This window comes from Myodes glareolus, chromosome 25, assembly GCF_982192425.1.
Source record: "Myodes glareolus chromosome 25, mMyoGla1.1, whole genome shotgun sequence".
Lineage (NCBI taxonomy): Eukaryota > Metazoa > Chordata > Mammalia > Rodentia > Cricetidae > Myodes > Myodes glareolus.
This window is the reverse complement of record NC_142050.1, coordinates 32,180,528-32,205,518: the sequence shown is the minus strand read 5'-3', so window position 1 is coordinate 32,205,518 and position 24,991 is coordinate 32,180,528. Positions and strand designations below refer to the sequence as shown.

General features: G+C 47.9%; 1 protein-coding gene across 1 annotated transcript; it reads left to right on the top strand.

The window, feature by feature from the left end:
* The first annotated feature begins 8,722 nt into the window (after positions 1 to 8,722).
* Akr1b1 (aldo-keto reductase family 1 member B) lies at positions 8,723 to 21,319 on the top strand. The gene is made up of 10 exons (XM_085683638.2): positions 8,723 to 8,881; positions 13,321 to 13,488; positions 14,119 to 14,235; positions 15,181 to 15,258; positions 15,548 to 15,670; positions 16,090 to 16,196; positions 16,495 to 16,576; positions 17,084 to 17,167; positions 18,068 to 18,150; positions 20,912 to 21,319. Exons 1-10 carry the CDS (start codon positions 8,816 to 8,818, stop codon positions 20,952 to 20,954), a joined length of 951 nt encoding a protein of 316 aa, XP_085539764.1. The 5' UTR covers positions 8,723 to 8,815; the 3' UTR covers positions 20,955 to 21,319.
* Positions 21,320 to 24,991: the final 3,672 nt, after the last annotated feature.

The following is a 24,991-nucleotide window of genomic DNA, read 5'->3' as shown; positions in this document are numbered from 1 at the left end:
GAAAAGGTACTGGGTGCCAAGACTGGTAGCCCGAGTTCAGGCTCTGGGACCCACATGGCAGAAGAAAACTAACACCTAAAAGTTGTCTTCTGACTACCACCATGTATACTGTGGCATGTACACACACACATACACACACTAAAATGTAACCTGAAAAGATACATACACTCCAAATTATACATATAATGGGGAAGTTGTGGGCATTAGAAATGTATTTTCCTAACAAAAAATTATATAAATAATATAAACGATTTGAGGCTCACCTTATGAATAGTGAAGATGACCACACTCTTTTAACAATGACCTTCCCTGTTGTTTTCCAATAAAGAAGAATGTATGTCCGCGCCCAGCCACGTGTTTCCAGCTTCTGCACACTCAGTGACTTTCTTTGGTGTGTGCTCTCATTCCTTGACAAAAACTTCTGGAAAAAAATTGATGACTCAAAGTCCTCATTCTGATGAAACTGATGACTCTCGCAACAGCCAACAAAACTTCTTTCATGGGTTTCCTTTCCAGAGGACGTGAAAGGCCTGCTCGGAAGGTTGAGAGAGGCTGCCTCTGCCCCTGTTCCCACACAGCCTCCACCCCTGGTTCTATATTAACTCTTCCAGTTCTGTGATTACACTAGGAGAAACAGTGAACTGGGCCTCGGGCCTCTGGCTTGTGAAACACCACGGAGTGGTAGGACATAGCCCAAGGTCCTTACACCTCTCTGACAACGAGCTGGAGGAAGACAAAGAAGAAAGCCTAAATCTCCCTGGTCCCACCAGTGTTGACAACCATCTGAAACCGTCCTCTGTGATCTACCCAACATTCTTGTTGGAGAATCAGGACAGGGTGTTTTTGTCTTTGTAAATCTGCATGCTGCTTTTGAGCAAAAAAAAAAAAAAAAAAAAAAAAAAAAAGAGAGAGAGAGAGAGAGAGACATCCATGCCCCATAAATGCCTTAGCAGATCATCCAGCTGTGGAATATGCCATTGACACTGGTCTGGCTTTGGCATCAGCCTCTGGGCAGTGCTGGCATGCTAGGCACATGAGAAGAGAAAGAGCAGGGACAGTGATGGTGGCTGTGATGCACAAGCCAGCAGCCAGAATCGTGACTTACCAAGAGTGACACTATCCTACTAACACCAGATTTCCAGCCAGCCAGCAACTGAGACCACCACTCCAGGTTCCTCCTCGGGTACCTTCCCTCGCGGATGCTCCAATCTATAACATATATATCAAAGTATGAATTTTATTCTAAAGACCAGGCGTCATGAGACAGAAAGTACACGTAGCCTTCATGTACACTGTAATAGGGTCCAAGGGTGGACTGGAGGGGCCCTGCTTGGTGTTATTCTCAGTAAAGACTTGGAGAGCTGCGTTTTCCATCCCTATACCTCTTCGCTCTTCAGGACTAACTGTTCTGTTTCCCAAAGGCGGTGACACTTGCAGGGTGAACAGTTAAGAATCCTTGGGAATTCTACTGGCGCACACAGTCTTCGTCTCACACCCTCTGAGAGAGAGCTGCCTTGCCCAGGGTCACATTCCTTCCAATCTGGCCCCCATACAATGCACAATGAATTTCATAGCTTGGCAAACTTTATGGTCGTCTTGGTACAACCAGGACCGTCTCAATACCATGGTAACACCATAGCTTTCAGTACGCCAGTCAAAACCGCATTGGACCTATATGAAAATGGATTCATATGCTCACTATGCTCTGCCCTATGCTCACTCCTCTTCAGACCCTTCTGTTTCATAGGTACCGATGCCAAGCATCCTCCTGGATTGACATCCTGCATCCTGGGTTCATTCTCAAGCTATTACCCAACAAACCCTGATAACGAGATCACCCAAAACCTAAATCCTTTGATCTCTCTTGGAGCACTTTGGAAGGCTACAAACTGGTCTCTCCACTTCCTCTCTTGTACCCTGCCCCCATGCCCAGGCGACACATGGCATCAAGAATGGTCATTCTACTCTTACTTAAACAAAAGGGGGAGATGCTGCGGGAGCTCCTTCCGCTCCTTCAGCCAATAGCCACTGAGATACCTGCCCATTGGGGCATGATCTCTCTCTCTCTTTAAAAAAGCAGCGGCTGTCCTCCACTCTCTCTCTGGATTCTGGCTCCGCTTCCGGCTCCTAGACTTCTTTCCTGATCGCTCAGAGGTGCTGTTGTCTGGGACGGTAATCTGTAAGTTTTTTCCCCTTTGAATAAATAACCATTCTATTAATCATAAAAAAAAAAAGAATGGTCATTCTATAATGTATGTCAGAACATGGTATTTTCTTGTTGGAAGTCCTTCCACATTCCTGTTACATTCAAAATAAAACCCAGCCTCAGGCTGGGGCGGTAACACAGCAGGTGAGACACTGGCTGTGCAAGCATAAGAACCCAAGTCTGAACCCCATGAAGAAGCCTGACACACAGCACGTATGCCTGTGAGCCTGGCCCTTGTGTAGGAAGTCCACGTTGATGCGGACAGAGGCATTCCTTCACAGCCCACTTAAAGATGCCAAGACACCAGAGCTGGGGAGATAGTTCAGCAGGCAACGCACTTGTCACACAAGCACGGGGACCTGATTTTGATCCCTAGCACCAACGTAAAAGGACAGCCACCCCACCGTGGCATGGGCTTGTAATCCCAGCCTGTGGAGGCGGAGAGAGGCAGGCTCCTGCCAACGGCAACCCTGCCTAACCAGTGAGCTTCGGCTCTCAGCGAGACACTGTCTCTACAAACAAGATGGGCGGCAGGCCTCTGAGGAGGACATCCGAGGCTAACTCTTGGCCTCTGCACACCCTTACACACATGCGCACACAGTGCCAAGATGCGCTAGAAGTTTTGACCTGACTGACTTAATGGCTGCTAACACTTCTTTTCCCATCCAAAGTCCAGAACCTCAAATTAGTAGGAAATCCTGTCTTCCTACTAATAACCAGCTAAATTACCAAGCTGGTCTTCAGTCAGAGTACAGTCAGTGTGTGTTGTTTTCTGGTGTAAGACCTGTTTCCCCACACCCTTCTTTGAGTCTCTTCTCTTGCCACTAAGCAACCTTGGGCCTCTCACTCAGAGTGTCAGACAACTGAGGTTCTCAGTCACAGATCTACAAGGCCCTAGAGCATTCCAAGGTATGTAAGTATAGGAAAGTCCTAGGCGTATCTCCCAAATCAGTGCCGCCCCCAAGTCATCTCTGCTGGACGGATGAACTGCTTCAGGACATAAGGCACTTGCCACTAGGCCTGAGCACCCAGGTTCAGTCTGGACAAACCCTGTGGGAGAAGGAGAGGACCAGCTCCCACAGGTGTCCTCTGACGTCCACACGTACGGCATCCTCCCACTTGAAGACAAATGTCTTAGTAAGTGGAATTACAATTTTTAAAGTTTGCTTGGGCCGGTGGAAGGCCAGGAGGTAAAGGCCCCTGTTGTCAAGACCAACAACCTAAGCTGGATCCGCGAGACTCGTCGTTGGCGGGAAGAAAGAATCCATTCTCACAAGTTGTCTTCTGACCTCTTGCACACACATCCTGGGGCAAGGATGCTGCAATTTTAAGGTTTCGTGTGTTTTTCAGAAGTTGTCTTAGTTGAAATGCTTTCTCCACCTGATCTTTTCAGAGCTTTCATGATTAGAAGCTGAAGGGAATAGTTGGGACACATTCAGCTGTCAACTCTTAGTAACATGACAGCCATAAGTGATTGCCCGGGAGTAATGATTGCTCAGTATCAATATCCCGGTCAGTGGCACTTTGATGATCTAGCTGACATGAGGCCAGTGGAGTATTTTCTTCCTAGAGGGTTAGAGGAATGCCTATACCTTTCCATACTCAAGTTGAGCATGGTGGCACAGACTTGTAATTCTAGCACTTGGAGGCTGAGGCAGAAGGATGTCAAGCTCAAAGTCAGTTAGAGCTACATAGCAAGACTAGGTTCAAAACCAACCAGCCAGTTAATTAAAGTAAAAATCAAGACGAATAATGTTGCAACGCAACTTTAAAAATCTATTGCAACAATGATCCAGGCTGAACAAAATACCAGTTTCAAGGAAAATCCATTTATTAACTTCTTAGTTTGGGACAAATTAAATCAACCAACCTCAGTGTATTCATTCTGCGAATAGAAAAGGGAGTATAGGTAGATGTCTCTGTGAGGCGGTTGTGGGGACAATGCTTACGAATCCCGTTGCTAAGAGGGACATAGCAACCAATGGTGATCTCATCCATAAGAACTTGCCACAGTCAAGGAGAGCCTGACAAAATCCATTTGTTGGTTGGCTCATCCTTTTCTTTTTGTTGTCCTCCCCTATCAGGTAGGAGGAAATGACATTAACAGCTAACTCGATGATGTCTGTCCTCTAAACCTGGCCACAAACATGAACAAATATTGACACACTGGAGCCAGCCCTCAGGCAGACCCGTTTCTTACATCTCTGAGTCTCATCTCCCTCAGGGTTGGGACTAAGGCCCTTCCAGCACCCTGTGTTCTCTACCTTCCTTCTCTCTTGCCAGGCCCTGTATCCTCACCCTGAACACCCAACGGGGTTCTCCTAACAACACTGATGAAGGGTGAGAGTAGACGGGGAGAGACGTGCCTGCAGATAGGGCGGGAAAGCCACTGCGGTAAAGTTACTTTTCCTATCACTGCGAATGGACATGAGGGAGAAAAGGCTGATTTGGGCTCACAAGGATTTCAGTCTATCAGGCTGGAGAAGGCAGGGTGAAGGAGCTCCACCCTATGAGGCAGCAGCTTCTCAATGGAGCAGAAAGCAGCAAGAGAGTTTGCTCTCTGTTGCTGTGATGAACATCGTGACCAAAAGCTACCTGGGGAGAAAGGGTTCATGTCAGCTTCCAGGCTACAGTCCATCCTGAAGAGATGCCGGGGGGGGGGGGGGGGGGGGGAGGAACTGAAGCAGCGACCGTGGAAGAACGCCGCCCACCTACTTGTTCCTCAGGGCTGGCTGGCTCAGCCTGCATGTATAGTATCCAGGACCACCTGCCTGGAGTGGCATGGCCCAGAGTGGACTGGGCCCTTCTGCATCTAGCATCCCACATCAATCAATGATTCCACATCTATCATTAATCAGGAAAATGTCCCACAAACATGGCCATAGGTCAATCTGATGGAGGCCTTTTCACAGTGAAGTCCCCTCTGCTCAGAGGACCCTGGAACACACACATGTGTATATACACATGTGGGTAAAAATTATATCTCATAACATAATATATATATATACACACATTTGGGTAAAATTATATATATATATGCATAGTGTGTTATGAGATATAATTCTTACTGCAAATGATGCTTTAACAAATTGAAAGTCACTGCTGCAGCAGGCCCTGGGTTATGTAAGGAAGCAAGCTGAGTAAGTCAAGGGAAGCAAATCAGTGCCTCTGTTTCTGTTTGAGCTCCTCCCCTCAACTCCCAAAGTGATGGACTGGAACGGGGACCTGTAAGCCCAATAAACTCTTCTCTCCCCAAGATGGTTTTGGTCAGTTTTTATCACAGCAATAGAAAGCAAACAAGGGCACAAGGCCAGTAGACAATAGTGGAAGTGATGGGCGCCATTTCCGGACCTGTACAATTTGTGGGAGACCCTCCCTCCCTTTGGTTCTCTGACAGCAAACTCCGAAGACTTGGGTTGGAACGATAAAAGCAGTCAGAGAAGACCTTCATACCATGGGTCCCGAGTGGAGGCGAGCTTCCCAATAGCTCACCTTCATCAGCCGTGGTGAGCTGGACGCCATGGAGCCTTAGCTGACTTGTTTATAGCTGCTTGATTGGGGTTTAATTCACACATATTGTTATTCATCTTTTAAAAGTATGCAATGCAGTGGTTGTTAGTATACTCAAGAAGTTCCGTCACATTGAAGACAGGACTGTGAGTACTAGCTCAAGGAAGTAGTGTTATACTCCGGACATCTGTGGGCAGCTAGCAGCTAAAAGCAGGTGGTCCTTTTTTAAAAAAAAGGACTTTGTGTGTGTGTGTGTGTGTGTGTGTGTGTGTGTGTGTGTGTATGTGAGAGAGGAGAGAGAGAGAGAGAAACTATATGCCACATACGTACAGACGCCTGCAGAATCCAGAAGGAGGCATCGAATAGATCTTTGGGAGTTATAATTATAGGCAACTGTAAGTCTCACGTGGCTTGTGGGAACTGGACTCAGCAGCTCTGGAGAGCAGCAAATGCTCTTAACTGCTGAGTCATTATTCTATCCCTGTGGTTTTGTGTTTTGTTGTTGCTTTGTTTTGTTTTAATGTGTTTGGGGGCTTTGCCTGCATGTCTGTCTATATACCAAGTGTGCCTGATGCCCTCAGAGGCCAGAATATGGTGTGGAACTGGAGTTGCAGACAGTTGTGAGTCTCTGTGTAGGTGTTGGGAATTGGACCTGGTTCCTCTGGAAGAGGAGCCAGGGGCTCTTAACCACTGAGCTGTCTCTCCTGCCCCAGAGGTGGTCTTTTAGTTGCAAAGAGTAACGTGTTTACAAAGGAAATAGTCTGATCACTGATATCTGAACGCCATTCATTTCTTATGTTTCTTCCTTCCTCCAAAGCAATGTCTCTTCCTTTTGCTTGTCATTAGCTCCCGTTTACATGACTTTGTGTGTGTCTCTCTCTCTTTTTTTTAAGTATCATCTCAAACACACTCTTCCTTGTGTCTACACTGTCTTTTCATTTAATGGCTGAACTTTATTTCTTACTATTGTTGGACTTTGTAGGTGTTGCATTGATTTTTGTATGCACATGTACAGATGTCTGTGTGATGTTGGGACGTGCCCTGGGAATAAAATCTCAGGCAGGACTCACCTCTCTCATGAAAATTCACCGATACCTACAGTATAGCTTTCTCTCCCCCAACACCCAACATGTGTTCTCTTAAGTTATATTCTCAGGAAATAAGCCCCGTGTTGGGAGTTTATTATCAGAGTATGTTAGGTTAAACTAGAAAGCTTTAACAGAGAGGTTTACAGAAAGTTTCCCTTTCAGGGCCTTTCTATGGACCTCACGGAGATCCACTCCTCTGCCTCCCAAGTGCTGGAATTAAAGGCCTCCACTACCACGCCTGGCTATATTCTTTAAAGAAGAATTTGATACATGCACAACGCCTTTTACAAAAATTATGGCGGCAACAGAGGCTATTGCTAATAGTGTGTCTCAACTTCAGCACTATGAGTGCTAGAAGTGCACAGATGTGTGTCTTTCCACATTAGAGGAGCCCAGGCCAAAGGCTGAGTTTTAGACAATCAGACATTATATTTGGTTATCCTGCAATAACAAAGCTTTTGGTATATAGTGCATTTTCATGACTGGCGGTGAGCCTTCTGGGTGTACTTCCTGCAGCTAAAGATGCATGCTTTGTTGCAGGGGTAGAATTGCCCTCTTTATCTTGTGAGGCAGAACCTCATTAAGCAACCAGGCTGACCCCAACGTCTCAGTCCTTTGGCCTTACTTTTCTAAATGCCAAGTGAAGAGATGTGCGCTGCAACACAGAGCAGGTGCATTGCTTCCCAAGACATCAGCCCCTTGTGCTGGACCCAGGAGGTTCCAATGGCAGAGCAGTCTGAACGCCAGAGGGATTTAGCAGAGGGCAAGTGGTTGGCCATGCCATCTGCTCTCTTACACAAACCAAGTTCCCAGCACTAAACTCAAAATCAAATTCTGTTATTTAGAGAAAACTTACACCAGAATTTCCCCATGCAAACAGATTTTTTTTTTTTTACAAAATTCAAGTGGAAAAATATCTGTTCTTTATAAATTTTCCCCAGGATGAGAGTGAGGGAGTGTCACTTCTTAAGAGGGCACCGACTGGAAAATCACCAGAATGGGACTTAGAGAGGTGGGTTCCTGACTCATGACAGCAAATGCAGCTGCCGAGTTGCATAATCAGGGGGCGACTGAGCATGACCCAGCAGAGGGAATGTGGGATGGAGTAGAGCTTCGCCCAGACGGATACTGGAAGAGTACCAAACTTGCCTCCATAGTTCTTGGGGGCAACTTGGACTATCTTAGGAAAAGTCTGTCTTTCTACCTGGCACAATTGGTCAATTCATTTAGCGCCTTCTTATTTGAGATCATTGCACTGTGAGAATGGCCTTTTCCTTTTGTAGGGTTCTGCCCACTCACTTTTCTTCCAGAGTTTGGTCAGCTTGCTACACGGGAACCTGCCAGCTCAACAATCGGGCTTTCCAGAATCATTTGTGTGTTTTGGATCAAGTTTATGAGAGTTTCATAACCTCAACAGTTGCTAGATTTTGCACCAATAGAAGCAAACTGAGCATGTACAGACATTGGAGGTGGTAGGAAGCTATACAAAAGGATATCGTAAATTTCGTAGTATTTTGCAAAAAACGGTTGCAAGTATTTTAATCTAAGGGGGGAAAAAAGCGCACTTAAACACACCTGAAGCCTGTCTGCTCCATCAGATTGAAAACAAGATGTGCAGGGTTCCGGAAAAATGTTTTTCTGGGATTAGAAAAGACACAAAACATCCTCTGGGCCCTAAAATGAAACCAAAACTTCTTCCCGGTCTCTGTAGCTCTAGATTGCGGGTTATTTTCAGAACAGGCTCATTCTGCCGCTACATCAGCAGACAAACACTCTGCCACGTGGGGCGCAGGCAAAGCAGCTGGAGCTTTCCGCGCCGCTAGGACCTAGAAAGGAGAAGCATCCTCGCCGACCCCGCAAGGACCGCGGAAGCGACCAATGAGAAGGCGCCTTCACTCAGCCTTGCACCAATCGCAGGCGTCCTTTCTGAAGGCCGTTGAGTCTATTTAAAGGTGCGCGCCGGGGCCAGCGCCGCACAGTAGTCGGTTAGGGTGTGTAACGCGTGGTAGTCATGGCCAGCCATCTGGAGCTCAACAACGGCGCCAAGATGCCCACCCTGGGCCTGGGCACTTGGAAGGTAGGTGCACGGAGGGGCACAGCCCGCCACCCGTGTGGGTGACCCAGAGCGTCTTGCGCTGAGCGGGGCTCGAGTGGCGAGGCCTGTCGTGCGTATCGGGGCCCGGCCCCGCGTGTGGGGCTCGGGTCTGGCGGCTGGAGTGCGCGTGGACGCCCCAGGTGGAGACACACCCCACTGGAACCTGACAAGCGGATCAGAAGCTGAGCCCCAGGCTTTGTCATCAGGCACCTGTGGTGCCCCAGCTTCACGTGGGGGCTGTCCCCACTTGGCCCGGATGTTGCTCTCTCGGGAATGAGCCTGTTGGGCCAATGGGCCTGAGATGATTAAATTAGGAGGCGAGAGTTTGCCAGGAACTCGCCTGTTTTTCTGTCGACTTAGGCGCTGGGGATTAATCTGGCTTCCGCATTGCTGGGTGCCACCCACTGATAAAGAGGGCTCCTGGTGGGACAGCCCCAAAAACTCAACCCAGCACAGCAGGGTTGAGAAGAGGGCCTGATACATCAGAGTGAAATTCGGAAGGAAAAAAAAAAAAAACAGATAACTAAAAACTAAAAGCTGTATCTGATTTGATTATGTGGCAACCAAGGAACCAGATTTGGTGGCATTACTGAAGCAGAGAAAAACCCAGTTCTTAAGCTACTTGTTGGGTAGTTTGTCCGTGGTATTGTATTTGTTACAGCTCACCTCTGTAACCTGGGTCTTAAAGGAACTTCGAATATGAACCTGGACACTTAGACACAGGGAGGGAGAGAGAAACATGGTTAGGGATTGAGCTCAAATAGTCTGAAACAGGACAGAGTCCGTTTATACCCAAATTACAGTCAAGATGGATAATGAGTGTATAGGGGGAGGAAGAAACCGGGTGTAGACTTACCTGTCTCTGAGCGCGTTTCTAGGCCAGTAGATGAGCTTGTGTTTCCAGAGGGCCGCTGGTGACTGTAAAGGTGTAATTGAATTACCACCATGCCAGGTTGAATTCCGTGCATGGGAATGATGAGAGATGGTGTCCCTGCTGCAGCCAGCACAGCTGCAGGACACAACACACGCAGACACAGGAGAAGTTTCGGAAGTAAGACCTGGCCTACAGTATGAGTAGGGTTCTTCTGCGTCAGTTCAGTTCCCTTTTCCAAAAACCATGACCATAACTTTAGGAAATGATTTCACAGGCCAGCATTTGGCGATCAATGCTCAGATGCGTAAGGAGGAAAAATGCAGGATGCCACAGCTGTTTAAAAATACCATGTTTACGTGTTTAAATCCTTCTAGTATCTCCACAGATGTTTCTGTCTCTTCCCGCGGTGCCTGACTTGTAGAATGGATCCTGAAGTCATGTGTTTGTTAGGTTAAGGTTAAAAAATACACCGGAGAGGAAACTATGTAGCGATGTCCACTTGTCCACAACATGTCCACTTGTGTTCTGGGGCCAGGTGAGGTTGGTATGGAAGAGTGTGGAGGGAAGGTGGGTGGAAATGAGATGGACGAGGCCAGTAGAGACTTGCAGGTTTCCCCTTTTTAAAAAGAATATCAACCTGATGCTTGCATATGTGTGCATGTTCCTTCATAGATGACAAACAATATAATTACTGGGGCAGTCGCAGGAGAGGAATTCCTTGTTGTCGTGGAAACGTGTCAGTGGTCCTGTGGTACCCAACAGAGCAACAGCAGGACTCTGGTAGTCTATGATCTACTCTTCCCTTAGGGCCTTCATACCCTTGCCCTCCCACACACCCTTTTCTCTCAGGGATGAGGATTTCAGGCAGCTGGGAGACATTCTTACTTAAACGGAGTTAATTCCTGGCTGGCTTGCCTTTCCCACTGAATAGTAAGTACACCCATAGGATTGTGTGGCCAGGAGGCCTTTAAGACAGCTAACCTCTGATACAGACCAGCGTCCTGTGGCTGATAATGTTTTGACCTAGCTGAAAGTCTTTGTAAGGACATGGCCATTGTCTCTCCCCCGTGTTGACTAGGAACGCTGCCAGGAACGGAGAGACTTTTCCAGTTAATGCTCTCTGGGCCTCCCAACCATGAGTGTCTTGAGATTTTTTGACCTAATTGTTCCCCAACAAGATCTTGGTATCAAGTCCAATTTTTGTCTCTTTGGGGTACTACCTATTCCTAGAAGAAAAATGTGCAAGAGTTGTCCTGAGGTAAAGCAAGCTTCCGCTGACAGTCCTGGAGCCAGGGAGAAGAGCTGTGGTCTTTGAAATAGGAATTTGGTTTCCTGCCAGTGACCAGGCTATGCACCTCAACCTCTCCATCTCAAGATCAAAAATAGTCAAATAAATCCTGCCTATGTAGGGCCAGTCCTGGATCTACATCTCTCCTGGGTGGAGCCGTGTCTTAAAATCAGGACAGATGGACTGATTTGGTACGCTTGTTTTATTAGTGCTGGTGCTAAACCAGGCTCCAGGCACGATAAGGCTGGGGAGGGAGTCCTTCTTGAGGTTTCGGTCTTTATCTCTTGGAGTTGCTGTTTGAGGTACTGAGCTGTAAGATTAACGTTCAGCATCAGAGCAAGTGAGGCTGGTGTCTCTGACTCCAGCAGCGGAAAGTGCTCTCTGCGGTGACGGTGGGTAGGGTATGAAGCTGGCACATTGCTCATTCTGTGGGTTTTCTCTCGGAGACTCGCGAGTGTGGCAGATGTAAGCCTGCTTACTAAGCTGCCAGGCTCTGGGTTTGGGGACGGACATCTCTGGGAGCAGGCTTTCTCCTTGACCTCTTGCCCTTCCAGCCTTTGTCCGTCGTTGTCTTCCTGTGAAAACTTCTCACAGACTTTTCTGTGGACTTTAGTTTGATGCCAGTTATCCGGCAATCTTGGTTAATGTAGTCTGTTCTCAAGCACTGAGGGACAGAAAAAAAAAATCAAGTTAACCGTAAGCAGAAAACAAGCACAGAAGTCACGTTCTGGGTGGGAGCTCACTGGCTATACCCACGGCAGCCACTAGATGCTCTCCTGGCGTTCCATTGGGAGTTATAAAGTAAGGTCACCGGGATTCAGTCACTCTTGGCCCGTTGTTCCAGGGAGTTGTAAGCCCTCATTCTCCCAGCAAAGAACGCTAGCTGAGGAGGGTCCCCTTAGCAGGTCAGTGCAGGCCCCGAGACAGAGTCATCAAAGCCTGGCACAAATTGTGTTGTTTATGCTTGGTGGCTGTGGCAGACATTTGGCTTTGCTCATCCTGGGACCTTGTGCCCAGCACTCTGTCCAGAGCCAGGTGCTGCCAAGCCCTAAGCAGGCTCACTACAAGGCACGCAGAAGAGGGAGCCAATGAAAGTGCATAAATCCCGGCAGAAGTTCAACATGTGCCGCGAGGCAGAGCCCCAGCTCACCAGGCCCCTCTTACGCTGTCTTTCCCAGGCAGAGATGGGCTTGCCCCTCGCAGCTACTATCAGCAACAGCTGTGTCTGGGTGCCCCAGAGAGCCTGTGGTAGGGGAGTCCTCTCCTGCGTACGCTGAAACAGTTCCTTCGACCATGGAAGGGTGGAGAAGCCACAGGTCCCCTCTGAGGTCATCCTCAGGGAAACCAGAGGTTGCTCAACCATCTAATGAGGTAGCTCACACCTCAGAATGACTGGGCCCCTTCACTGGGCAGCCTCCTCCCCTGCTGGCTGAGGAGCAAGCACCCCTGCCAACAGGTGCCGGTGATGGACTTGTTCTGGCGTTCCATGGTCTCTTCCCAGACTGTTTTGGTCACAGGGCTCCAGACAAAGTAGATTTTGGCAGCTGCTGGTGGCCCTGGGGAGTTTTCCTTTTCGTTTACTTCTGCCCCAGCTCTCCAAAGGAATGTGCTGTGTTCACCAGTGCCCCGCACAGTGTCTTGTTTGGTTCTCTGGCCTAGGCCGGAGCAGCCAGGAGCTAGGGAATGTTGCTGTGTAGTCTGGGGGCTGAGGAAGCTCCGGGCCATGCAGGCCTGTCCTCTGCCTTTCTGGCTAGGCTTCCCATATTTGTTCTGGAACTCGGGTGGCAATTTTCCAAAGCTTCTGTCTTCTTTTCCACTCACTTCTGTCTGCTAACACTTCCGAGGGGCCCTCTGTGTCCACCTCCTAGACAGGGTTCTCGTTGACCAAGTCAGCAGCCGATGAGTTCTTGCTGTATGCTAAATATCTTTAACGATTTAAATGAAATGGTGCTCTTCATTACCTGAGATTTCAGCTAGTGGGGATTGTTTGTTGTTGGTTATTTGTTTGTTTGAGACGTGGCCTCGTTGTATGGCCCAGTCTGGCCTCAACCTCACAACTCTCAAGCCTCTCCCTCCAGAGTGATCTGTGCTGCTGGCTAGTGGCTGTCAGGCTCTGCTAAGGTGACGGAATGCGCCATCACGCCTTGGTCCCCTGTCTGGGGGCTGACTGTGGACTGCTACCACTGTTCTTCCTTGGCTTTGTGCAAACTCTGCCCGGTTTTGTTTTGAATTTTATGACTTATATGCCTTCCTTTGCAGTCCCCTCCTGGCCAGGTGACCGAGGCCGTGAAGGTTGCCATTGACCTTGGATACCGCCACATTGACTGTGCCCAGGTGTACCAGAATGAGAAGGAGGTGGGCGTGGCCCTCCAGGAGAAGCTCAAGGAGCAGGTGGTGAAGCGCCAGGAGCTCTTCATCGTCAGCAAGGTACCAGCCTGCCAGGATCCTGGGGCCCGAGTCACACTCAGCCGGGGGATCTGACCGCCAGTCAGGTTCACACTTAACCATAATGGCAGTTAGCTCTGGGTAGGAGATTCTTCCAGGTCCAGCTCAAGCCCACGGGGGACCTATCGATCTCTCTGTTGGACCTATGGGTTAGAGAGCCCTGTGCTGATGAGACTGCTTGGGGTGACTCTTCCCTTTTTAAGGAGCTTCTTCAGGGACAGAACTTAGTTCCCATTTACTGACTGGGTTTCACTGCTGGCCTGTAGGGGCTGTGGGTACACAAAAGAGCCCAGAGTGGAGGGTGCGGCTGACTTCATGAGGATCAGCTTGGCAGGAAAGTAGAGCTAGAACGTGTTGAGCACCTCTTTCTATAGTTGGCCTGTCCGTTCCATAGTTATGCCTTGTTTGGTCTTTGTGAGGTCCCCTTGGCCTGACCGTCCCACATTTCCTTTGGAAAGTTGGGGCCCCAGTATGAACTGGGAGCTCTCCAGCCACGGCTAACGTCAGGGTTATGGGGAGAGGAGGTGTGTCCTCTGCCTTGGAGCTGCGTGGCTCCCGGCCGGGAAGCGGCATTTGCGCAGTGGGGATGAGATGTGTCTTTGCTGGCTCCAGCTGTGGTGCACGTTCCATGACAAGAGCATGGTGAAGGGAGCCTGCCAGAAGACGCTCGGCGACCTGCAGCTGGACTACCTGGACCTCTACCTGATTCACTGGCCAACAGGCTTCAAGGTAGGGGGCACGGCTGGCATTGAGTCCCTGTGACTTAGGTGCCGTCTTATCTTCTTTATTAGCACATTGGAAGTGGTTGATTCTTCTTGTCTCTGCTGCTAGAGGTGTGGGCCTCGAACCAGCATCAGTATTATCACCCATGTGTTAGAAACCAGCCTCATGCCTCTCCCACCATCCTGACCACTGGTGACTCAGATGCACCCTTTGGAGTTTGGAAAGCACCTCTGTTTTCACTCGGTGCTTCTAAAATTTAGTCCTGGTGATGAATATGGCTACGGTGGCTCCCTCTTGCACACAGCTGTAGGTGCAGGTGCAATCCGCCCTTCTCCAGGCTTGTACACACATTGCTCATACATAGGAGTTTGTACCTCCATTCCAGGTCATTCTCATTTGTGTAAGTGCATGTTTACAACCTGCTTCTCTGCACCACAGAACTCAGAGTCACTACAGTGTGTGCCACTAGCCCCTGGCTTGTTTTTCGCATGGTTACCCAGATTGGAAGGTTGTGGGTTTCATCCTCCAGCTGTGTTAGCTCACTGTGTCTCTTGGGGCCCGAGGGACTTGATTTTCAGCCTTTGTTTTTTGTATGACAAGTCAGCAGGGACGGTGATAACAGGGTGATAGTGTTAGCGGCCTGAGAGCCTGCTGAGACAGGGGCCCTGAATTCCCAGCCTCGAGCACCTTCCGTCTATGCCTACGTACTCAGTCTTCCCCAGGGCAGAATGAATCTCAGACTTGGGTGTGTCCGAATCTCCATCTGACTGCCCCAGCTCCAGTCCTGACAAGGACCTCCTTCAGGGTCACCTTCTGGTTTCCTTTTCATCCTGGCTGCCAGATCTGCCTCTCACCGTCTTTCTCCGTGTTTATAATGCCGCAAGATTAAAGCAGGTCTGTGAAGAGCTGTTGCTGATCATTTTGCGTATGTGTTTTTATTGTTAATGACAGCCTGGGCCTGATTATTTCCCACTGGATGCATCAGGAAATGTGATTCCCAGTGACACCGATTTTGTGGACACTTGGACGGTAAGATGACTCTGGCTGAGACCCTTCCTTATTTATTGCTGGTATCCTGTTGCATGTGAGCCAGGTGTGAGCTGTCTATTCTGCCGCCTCTTACCATGTATAAATCATCCTGTCTCCATGGTTATCTATTTTGTCTCCTGAAAGCCATCCAGCTTTCGTGCCCTTCTCAGCTTCTGAAAGGCTAAGGTGCTGGCTATGAATGGGGAGGCATGGACACAGACTTGCTTCTAGTCCTTGTATTTTGGGGGGATTCATTTAGTACCCAAATCGCCGTCTCTCTTCCTTTCAGGCCATGGAACAGCTGGTGGATGAAGGTTTGGTGAAATCGATTGGTGTCTCCAACTTCAACCCTCTTCAGATTGAGAGGATCTTAAACAAACCTGGCTTAAAATACAAGCCTGCAGTTAATCAGGTGAGCCTCCCCCAGGGAGGATGCTGACATGCTATTTTATCAGCTAGTCCTAGCCCTTACCTGTTGGTCCACATCACCCAGGACATCCTGAGATCTGATTTATTATGACAGACAGGCATATCTGGGAGTGGAAGGTTTATGGAGACAGGATTTGACTCTTAGCCAGCAAAAACGTGGCTTCTGATATGAGCAGTGGGCAGCTAGCGAGATCTGCAGGCCCTTATCAGTTGGTAAGTGGCCAAGACTTATGGCTGTAGAGCACTGGTAACAAAATCATTGTTCTTAATGTGAAGGCCACCAGCTGGGAAATGTAGGGAGTTGTTACAGCCTATCTGGGAGGCAGACATGTCCATGTGGGGAGAGACGGGACTTTTAGCTTGTGTCCACTGCTACAATCAACCCTCCTGTTTGTGTTGCAGATCGAGTGCCACCCGTACCTAACTCAAGAGAAGCTGATTGAATACTGCCGTTCCAAAGGCATCGTGGTGACTGCTTACAGTCCCCTTGGCTCTCCTGACAGGCCCTGGTGAGCGTCCACGGGGTGGCTGTTGGAAATCAGAATGACTGAAAGGAATGACTGGATGTCCCAGAGAGGATGTCTGTGCTGCCATGCAGACCTTCTCTGGGGCCGCTGGGCTTCCTGGGAGGTTGATGTTTCTGGAGCAAGATGAACGCTCTTACAGAGGTCAGCAGGTGGATCATGACCCAGCTTTAGTTCAGGAGCTTGGCCAACCACCCAGAACTCAGAGGGAGGGTCAGGGCTGGGGTGGCTGGCTGCCTTGAGTGGCAGTGGTGACGATTATTGACCTCACCGTCTGTTCCAGGGCCAAGCCCGAAGACCCTTCTCTCCTGGAGGATCCCAGGATTAAGGAAATTGCATCCAAGTACAATAAAACTACAGCCCAGGTATGTATGGCCACTTCAGGCACTCAAGACTGTTGCCTGAACTACACTCCTGTTGGTCCCTGCTATCAGGAGTGGAGGGAGCTGACTCCATAAAGCCCTCTCTGGAAGTATGGTTTGGAGTCCTAGAATACAATGCTAAGGACAGAGATCTGAGCTTTCAAAGATTAATTGCCATGTAGCCTGGGAATGATAGTTTCTGTCCCTGCTGCCTTTATAGGGAGCCTAGACATTGACACGGTGTTTATGAAAGCTCATCCCTCTACAAATAGAAGAGCTCTTACTAGCTGTAGTGTGAGAGATGTTCTCTTCCTCCCGTGGGGCCCATGGATAGTGCAGTGATTACTGTGGTCTTGTGATATGCCTGAGCTGTCAGAGCAGGACTCTAGAGTCAGACTTGAACCTTGCTTCAACCCCGACTGGTGGGTGTCACTGGATGTCTCCGAAGCTCTTTCCCTGTGCAGCTGTAGACTGTGAGATGGTAACACGGTGTCTGGGATGTGTCCACAGGTGCTGATCCGCCTCCCCATACAGAGGAACCTGGTGGTGATCCCCAAGTCTGTGACACCAGCACGAATTGCTGAGAACCTGAAGGTAAGATCCCAGCTTCCCTCCTTGATATGTAGTGGGGGGAGGGGCCTCAGGTTTCCTCTTCCTTCCCCAGCTGTGATTCTGAGCAAGTCATTTGACTGCACTCAAATAAAATAATCCCCATTTTGAGAGCTATTGTGAAGCTCAAGTCCTGTGCCTACTTCTGCAGTAAGTGCTCCGTGAAATCACTATACTGACTATAAAATGCCTAAGTAGTCATGGACAGGGCTTGGGAATATCTGGGCACCAGGAGTTGGCATTCAGAACACCACCACCCGCGCCTTCCGCAACAGCTCAGGCTACCAGGTGAGAGGGCAAGCTGGGGAAAGAGCTATTTCAGGACAGTCCTGGTGTCCCATGAACCTCTGTTCTCTCTAAGCAAAGGGACGCTCTGCTGAGGTCTGGCTCGAAGTGTGGCACCACCAAGGAAGTGTAGCTCTTTAGCAGTCAGCCCCAGGTAGTCCCCCATCGGCCACAGTTAGGGTGGCTCTGATGACGTAACCAGTAACTAGTCAGTGCGTCCTTGACCATGCCACCTACTGTGCAAAGATGTGGGAAGAAAGGCCTGTCCTGTTAGAAATGGGCTAATCACTCACCTTGTATTCTGAGGTATTAGGAAAGAAGAGGTGGATGACAAATCTCCAAACACTGACCTAGTGCTGTTTTTTTATCTTACTGTGCATTCTTTGCATAATTTCCATGGCTGTAATCACAAGAGTATATAGCAGAGTCTTGTCGTGCACTTTCTTGTGGAAAGTGATTAACATTAACGGTCTTTTTGACGTTCCATCTCCTCTCCTGCCCTCTGCACGCCAGGCAGTGGGAGCCACCGGGACTTGATGGCGTTGGTCTGCTCTCACCGCAGAGCTCATGGCTTTTCTTCCTCTCATGTTTGTGTGTCAGGTCTTTGACTTCGAGCTGAGCAAGGAGGATGTGGCCACTCTGCTCAGCTACAACAGGAACTGGAGGGTGTGTGCCTTGATGAGGTGAGTGAGTCTCGGGGTGACGACTGTCTGATGGATATTGTAGAGTGAGCAGCATCTCTCCAGGCCCCAGGGGCTCTGTGTGCAGCCCACCCTGCTTTCACACAGACCATGTCTCTCATTCCTGCAGAGCAGGAAACATTGCAGAAAGCCAGGGGAGGTAGCTGCCAGAAGCCCCTCCCAGTGTCTCTTCCTCCTGCTAGAGCACAGTTGGTCCGACTTGGACATTTTAGTTGCTTTTCTGAACTCCGATGATCCCAGAGGATCAACTGGTGCTTACCTTCCTAGAATAATTTGTTTGTGACTTAATGACCCTAATAAAAGAGTTTGATAGGAAGACCCTGGCGCTGGGCTCAGAATAGCCCTGATACCAAAAAGCCCCATGATCTAGAATGCCACTCAGTCACCAAGGGCCCCTTCAGCTTCACCTTGGCTGGTTTCTTGCCTTCCCTCTGAAATGGGGTTTGGACTCCCGAGTCCCTGGGAACATGCGTGCTTTAAGAAACAATCTCTGGGGGAGCTCCAGCCTCACGCTGATGTCTCAGTGGTGAAGAGCACTGGCTCTTCCAGAGGTTGTGAGTTCAATTCCCAGCAACCACGTGGTGGCTCACTGTCTATAGTGGGATCTAATGCCCTCTTCTGGAATAAAGTTGAATATGCAGATAGAGCACTCATACACATAATATATAAATAATTTTTTTTTAAAAAAATTAAGCAACTTCTATGTCCCCAATGGCCCTAATGCCTCTTTCTCTTCCTAGCCTTGATTCTTGCTTACATTCTCTTGCTCTTGCTCTCTCTTGCCTTCTGCATTGCTCAGGGTTTACATGGTGACTGGGGCCTCTACTACCATGTGTACCTTAGGCAGTAACATCTGTGATTCAGGCCAGGATTGTCAGCGTGCTTGTTGCTATCACAGGGACCTCAGGTTCTAAATAGGCAGAAACAGAGCCAGCCCAGGAGCCCCAACCAGAACCCTTCCTAATATATTAATGACATTTAACCTTTTAACATGAAGATCATTTTGGTTTTGTTTGCTTGCTTGTTTTGGATCTAATGGGCAAGAGAGAAGTGGATCTCCTGCCTGTGGCATCCATTCAGTTCTTAGAACCTGTAGTGCTTTCCCTGCCATGTGATGTTTACATTGGTGCTTTCGGGGTGGACAAACCATGTGCTTTCTAACTGACCCCTCTATCTCTCTTTGCCTCCCTTGCACCTTGCACCGCTATTCTAGAAACATCTGTGTATCAGCAATACTGAGTGGGCATGGATTGGGGTCGGGGTAGGGAGGAAGAGGCTGGCTCTAGTGTTCCCAGACCTCCGAGGAAGCTTTTCCTAACTGTCCATATGCCAGCTCTCCATTGACACACACACACTGCTACACTGAGCCTGTCCTGCTGGTGTCGGACTCCTCAGGAGAGCTGCGTGGTCTGAGTGTTCAGGGAGAGCAACGCGTCCCAGGCCTGGCTCACCCTTGACCTCTGATGCTATCACAGTAGTGCTGCCTAGGGGTCTGGGAAGAAATGAAGCGAATGACGCCCTTTTGCTTAGAACAGCGCTTCTCAACCTGTGGGCCGAAGGACCTTTCCACAGCGGTTGCATATCAGATATCCTGTGTATCAAATATTTATATTATGATTCATAACAGCAAAATTACAGTTACGAAGTAGCAATTAATTTTATGATTGGGGTCATCACACATGAGGAACTATATTAAAGAGTCGCTGCATTAGGAAGGTTGAAAACTGGCGGAGACATTATAGAAGGAAACATAATGAAAACGTGTGCTTCCTGTGAGGGGTATCATAACAAGCTTTCTTCACAGGCCGTTTACCCTCCTGCCCTCTCAACTCCAGAGAGCAGGAGACAGACAGCTGGGACTTCATGGGATCGTCACTGGTTTTCATTGCAGAAATTACTGGATTTATTTTTTCATGTGCATATGTGTGTGTGTCACACACACACGTATGCAGGCTTTGACACCCTACCTGTCCAGTTTTTCCAGTGTTCTTGCCATTTTGTTCCTAGTATACGGCATTGGCCCTACCAGATAGACTGTGAGCCTTGGCTACATGCCAGCCCCTCTCCTGGTTCCTGCAGCAAATCCCCAGCCACTGTTTGGTGCTTATTTTTGTTCCAGATGGCAAGGAAATGCCCTCTCCTCTCTCCTGAGAGCCGCTGCTGTTTGACTTGCCCTTTGGGATTCAGCATTACACAGCTTTTAAACCCTTCTGCCGCCTCATTATCTCTGCTCTTTTTGTCCTGAGTCCATATGATGCTGTATGCTCCTGCTAGCTAGTCTGAGTTGCTTGGAGGCAAGAATCAGATCTTGCTGCCCAGTGTGCCCCCAGGCCTAGTGCTGTGTGCAGTTCTTCATATGCATGCCAGTTCATGACGTCTTAAGACAAGAGGATCCTAGAGGCTGAGTAGCTCTCCCTGCTGTATGTGTGTGATCAGAAGAACCTTAAACTGGCTTGCTTGACCAGACATCATTTTTCTGTAGGTGACTTATTACAAGTCAAAGACTTTTCTCTGAGAGTTGGCAGAATAGTTTGGTATATTAAGGCATTTGGAACCCATACTGATGAACAGAGTTCCATCTCCAGGACCCACATGGTAGAAAGAGAGAACTGACTCACACAAGTTGTCCTTTGACCCCCAACATGTGGCCTGTTGCATGCACACCCCCACACGTACACACAGTAAGTGAACGCAGTTTTTGGAAGCCCCTGAGTTGTAAGATGCATGTGTTCTTTTCTGACAGCTGTGCTAAACACAAGGATTACCCGTTCCATGCCGAAGTCTGAAGCTGCGGATGCCTGCTCTCCCCCAGTGACTTGCACCTGTTCTTCCTGCTTCACCTGTCCTTGCAGGTGTAGTGTGACCTATGTTCCCATGCACTGGGGGAACCTTGAGGTTCAGACAATGAGGGTCTGTTAGTCTGACATAGGCTCTAGAGAGCATTCTCAATAGCTGAGGGGTTTCCTTCAGCTGTTCTTGGCCTTTCTTCTTCTCCCCCTGGAGAACGTTTAACACAAGAACCCTTTCCAACCAAAGAGAAGCAAGATTTCTAGTCTAAGCAGTGCCACTAACTGTTAAGTTTTGAGTGCTTAGAACTGTAATCCTTTGGGTCAGACTTCTCTTCACCTCAAATAAAAATTGCTTTTGTGAATTTGGTGGTGTTCCATCTTATTCTCCATTTTATTCTTGTTCTGCGGAACACTAGGCCGCGTTTGCCCCACTCCCAGCCTACCCTCCCTGAGTACCCAAGCACAGGCTGATGAGCTGTGAACAAAATGAGGGCCCTTACACTAACACTTAAGCACCACAGGGGTCCAGTTCCCCTTGCTGGAGTAGGCAGGTTCCACCTTCTCTCTAAATGCCAGTGTTATATACCATCTGTAGTATAACACAGACAGATTATTGCATGGTTAACCCCCATTCCTAACTCTCCAGGTAGTTAAGAATTGGCCAGAGAACACCGGAGAACTTAGGGACAATCATTAGGAAGAGAGTTTTTGTTTTAAAACTAAAAGCACTGTCAGTAAGGGAAAGAGGAACTAAACCCCTAATGTATTTCAGACTCCAGGAGGAACTTGTTCACTTGCCGGTCCATATTCTTTAAGGCCAAGGATTCTGTAACTATGTTCTTCGAACTGCAATTCCACTCATTCTGACTGCAAGTTACGTAATCTATCAGTCTTTGTCTCCTCGGTCTAGAAAATGCCTATAGTGGACTTAAGGATTAAATGATGTCATGACTATTAAACCCCTTTCTAAACATTGGCCACACAGCTATTCAAACATGGCATCCGTGCCTGGGACATGGTTCAACGGCTCAAGGTGTTTGCTGCCAAGTTTGATAACTTGAATTTGATCCCTGGGACATACATGGTGGAAGACCTGACTCCCACAAATTATCCTCTGACCTCCATATGCATGCACACACACAAGTGCAAAAATTAATAAAACAAACATGTCAGTCATTACTCCTGATATTCATATCAATTATCATAATCAAGCACGACAGAAACCCACGACTCCTTTACAGCTCACAAATGGTACCCAGGGATGTAGCTGTGCCTAGCGAGGGCTCGTTCCTCTGTGGAAACAGCAGCTTATCTGTGGTGCTGAGCTTTGCCAAACACACCCACATTAAGGGACAGCTCCTAATAAACTTTGTTTTTCATCTCTAGGATCTTATTCAATAACTTAGGGAATGAGTGCTGAAGAAAATGCTGCATATGATGTTTTTTCATAAAAGTAGCTAAGTACAATCATAGTATGTAAGAGAGTAAGAATTAGAACATCCCCGTCTGGTGTTTCTCCAAACCATTGTTTTCAGTTTCATTTTTTGGCAGCAGACTTTATTCTGAAAAATTCTGCCTGGACCTTCAATGTATAAACTGCAAATGAAGGCTAACCTGTTGTCGTTCAAGTCAGGGAAGAACCTGGGCGTGGAGTCAGCAGCATCCTTTCCCATGGTCTCCCCCCTTCCCCACCACCACCACCACCCAGGAAGGCCCTGTAACACGGTTTCCCACAAACATAAACTCCTGTTTCACAGAGTTGCTGGTGTCTGAAATTCTGAGATCTACAGCAGAGTCTATCATTGGTCAAGGGTATCTGAGGATGATTGTGAGACTCTTGACTGGCACCAAATGTCAAGTGGTACTCAACCTGAGTCATGTCAGTGCTGGGCACAGGCAAGGCCCTCACTTGCTCACTCTGTGTACCTTTTCCCAAAACTGGAATGTCCCCACATCATGGCTGACGCTCTCTGAACTAGTGACCTCAATGTAACCCGGAAAGCCCCAATGCCCTTCATGATGCCTATCATCCAGAGATTATACAGTGCCATCTCCACACTATCTTACAGGTCAGCCAGCCCCATACACCGAGAGACTACCAAAACTTGCAACCTGAAAAGTACATATTGCTTAGAGGGCACTCAGAAGCAATGCACACGCACGTGGTCTTTAAACATATGTTCAGATTAGAACCAACCAAAACACAGACAATTCCTGAGGATCAGAGAGGTGGCTAAGTACAGCTCACTAGCAGTCTAATGTAAAATGGGTGCAGAACCCAGGACTCTGGATTTTTTTTCTACTACATTGCATCATATTATGAGATTAGATTAAAATAAAAATTACAGAGGCTGGAGCTGGAGAGATGGCTTGGAGGTTAAGAGCATTGCCTGCTCTTCCAAAGGTCCTGAGTTCAATTCCCAGCAACCACATGGTGGCTCACAACCATCTGTAATGGGGTCTGGTGCCCTCTTCTGGCCTTTAGGCATACACAAACAATACTGTATACATAATAAATAAATATTTAAAAAAATTACAGAGGCTGGAGAGATGGATCAGCCATCAGGAGCATGTACTGCTCTTTCAGAGGACCTGAGTTCAATTTCCAGTCCCCATATCAGGTGGCTCTCGACTGCCTATATCTCCAGGTCCAGGAGATCTGAAGCTTCTGGCCTCCATGGGAGCCTGCACTCATGTGCAGACACATAATTTAAAGTAATAAAAATAAATCCTTAAAAATTATAGTAGAAAAAAATTATAGTAGATTATGTGGAAAATGTTATCACAAGTAATCAAAGTTGACATCTACAATGACAGGTCCTGTTGATGAACTTAACCTGGTAGGGTGAGACTCACTCAGTGGCCTAGTCAGGGTTACTGTTGCTGTCACGAAACACTATGACCAAAGCAACTTGGGGAGGAAAGGTTTTATTTTTTTTTTTTTTTTACCCTCCCACATCACTGTTCATCATGGAAGGAAGGCAGGACAGAGATCTAGAAACGAGCTGATGGAGAAGTCGTGGAAAAGTACTACTTGCTAGCTTGTTCCTTATGGCGTGATCAGCCTGCTTGCTTATAGTCTAGGACCACCACCCCAAGGATGGGACCACTCCCAGTGGGCTTGGCTCTTCTCCATCAATCACTAATGAAGAAAATCTCTGTAGTTCTGCCTACAGCCTGATCCTATGGAGGAATTTTCTCAATTGAAGCTCCCTCTTCTCACGACTCTAACTTGCATCAGATTGACATAAAATTAGTAAACACACTAAATCTATTTTTCCTCCAAATAACCCTAATGATTGTTTAAAAAAAAAAACAGACAAATAGCAACGGGGGTAAAACATATGACCAGTTCCTTCAAAGCTGTCAAAACCATCAAAACAAAGAAGAGCTGTGAACAGCCTAAGGACTAAACATAGACGAGATCCTCAGATGGGAAATGAGCATCAGGTGAAACCTGGAGCAATCTGAATCCATAGACCTCAGCTAATGAGGTCATCGATATTTGTTGTAGGAGGCTGCTCATTTGTTCCCAGCTGCTTAGACCTGAAATAATCACTATATTATTTGCAAGACTGTTTGGCCAATAGCTTAAGCATATTTCTGGCTAACTCTTACACCTAAAATGAACCCATTTCTATTAATCTGTGTATTGCCATGTGGCTGTGACTTACCAGCAAGGTCTGTCTCCTGTGGGGCTACATGGCTTCTCGTGACTCCGCTTTCTTTCTCCCAGCATTCAGCTTAGTTTTCCCCGCCTACCTCTACTCTGCCCTATCACAGGCCAAGGCAGCTTCTTTATTCATTAACCAATAAAAGCAACACATATAAGAAGGACTTCCCACGCCAGATATTGGCTCACTAGTTAACTCAAGTCAGTTGTTAATTACAGGAAAGTAGACATGAGGTATTTGGCAACTGGCTACATTGTCTTCACAATTTTTCTATAAATTCTAACATAGAATGCCTCATAAGGGAAAACTTTAAAAACAGTTAAGAAAGTGGGCACTGTCAGCAAAAGAACTGAATACTCA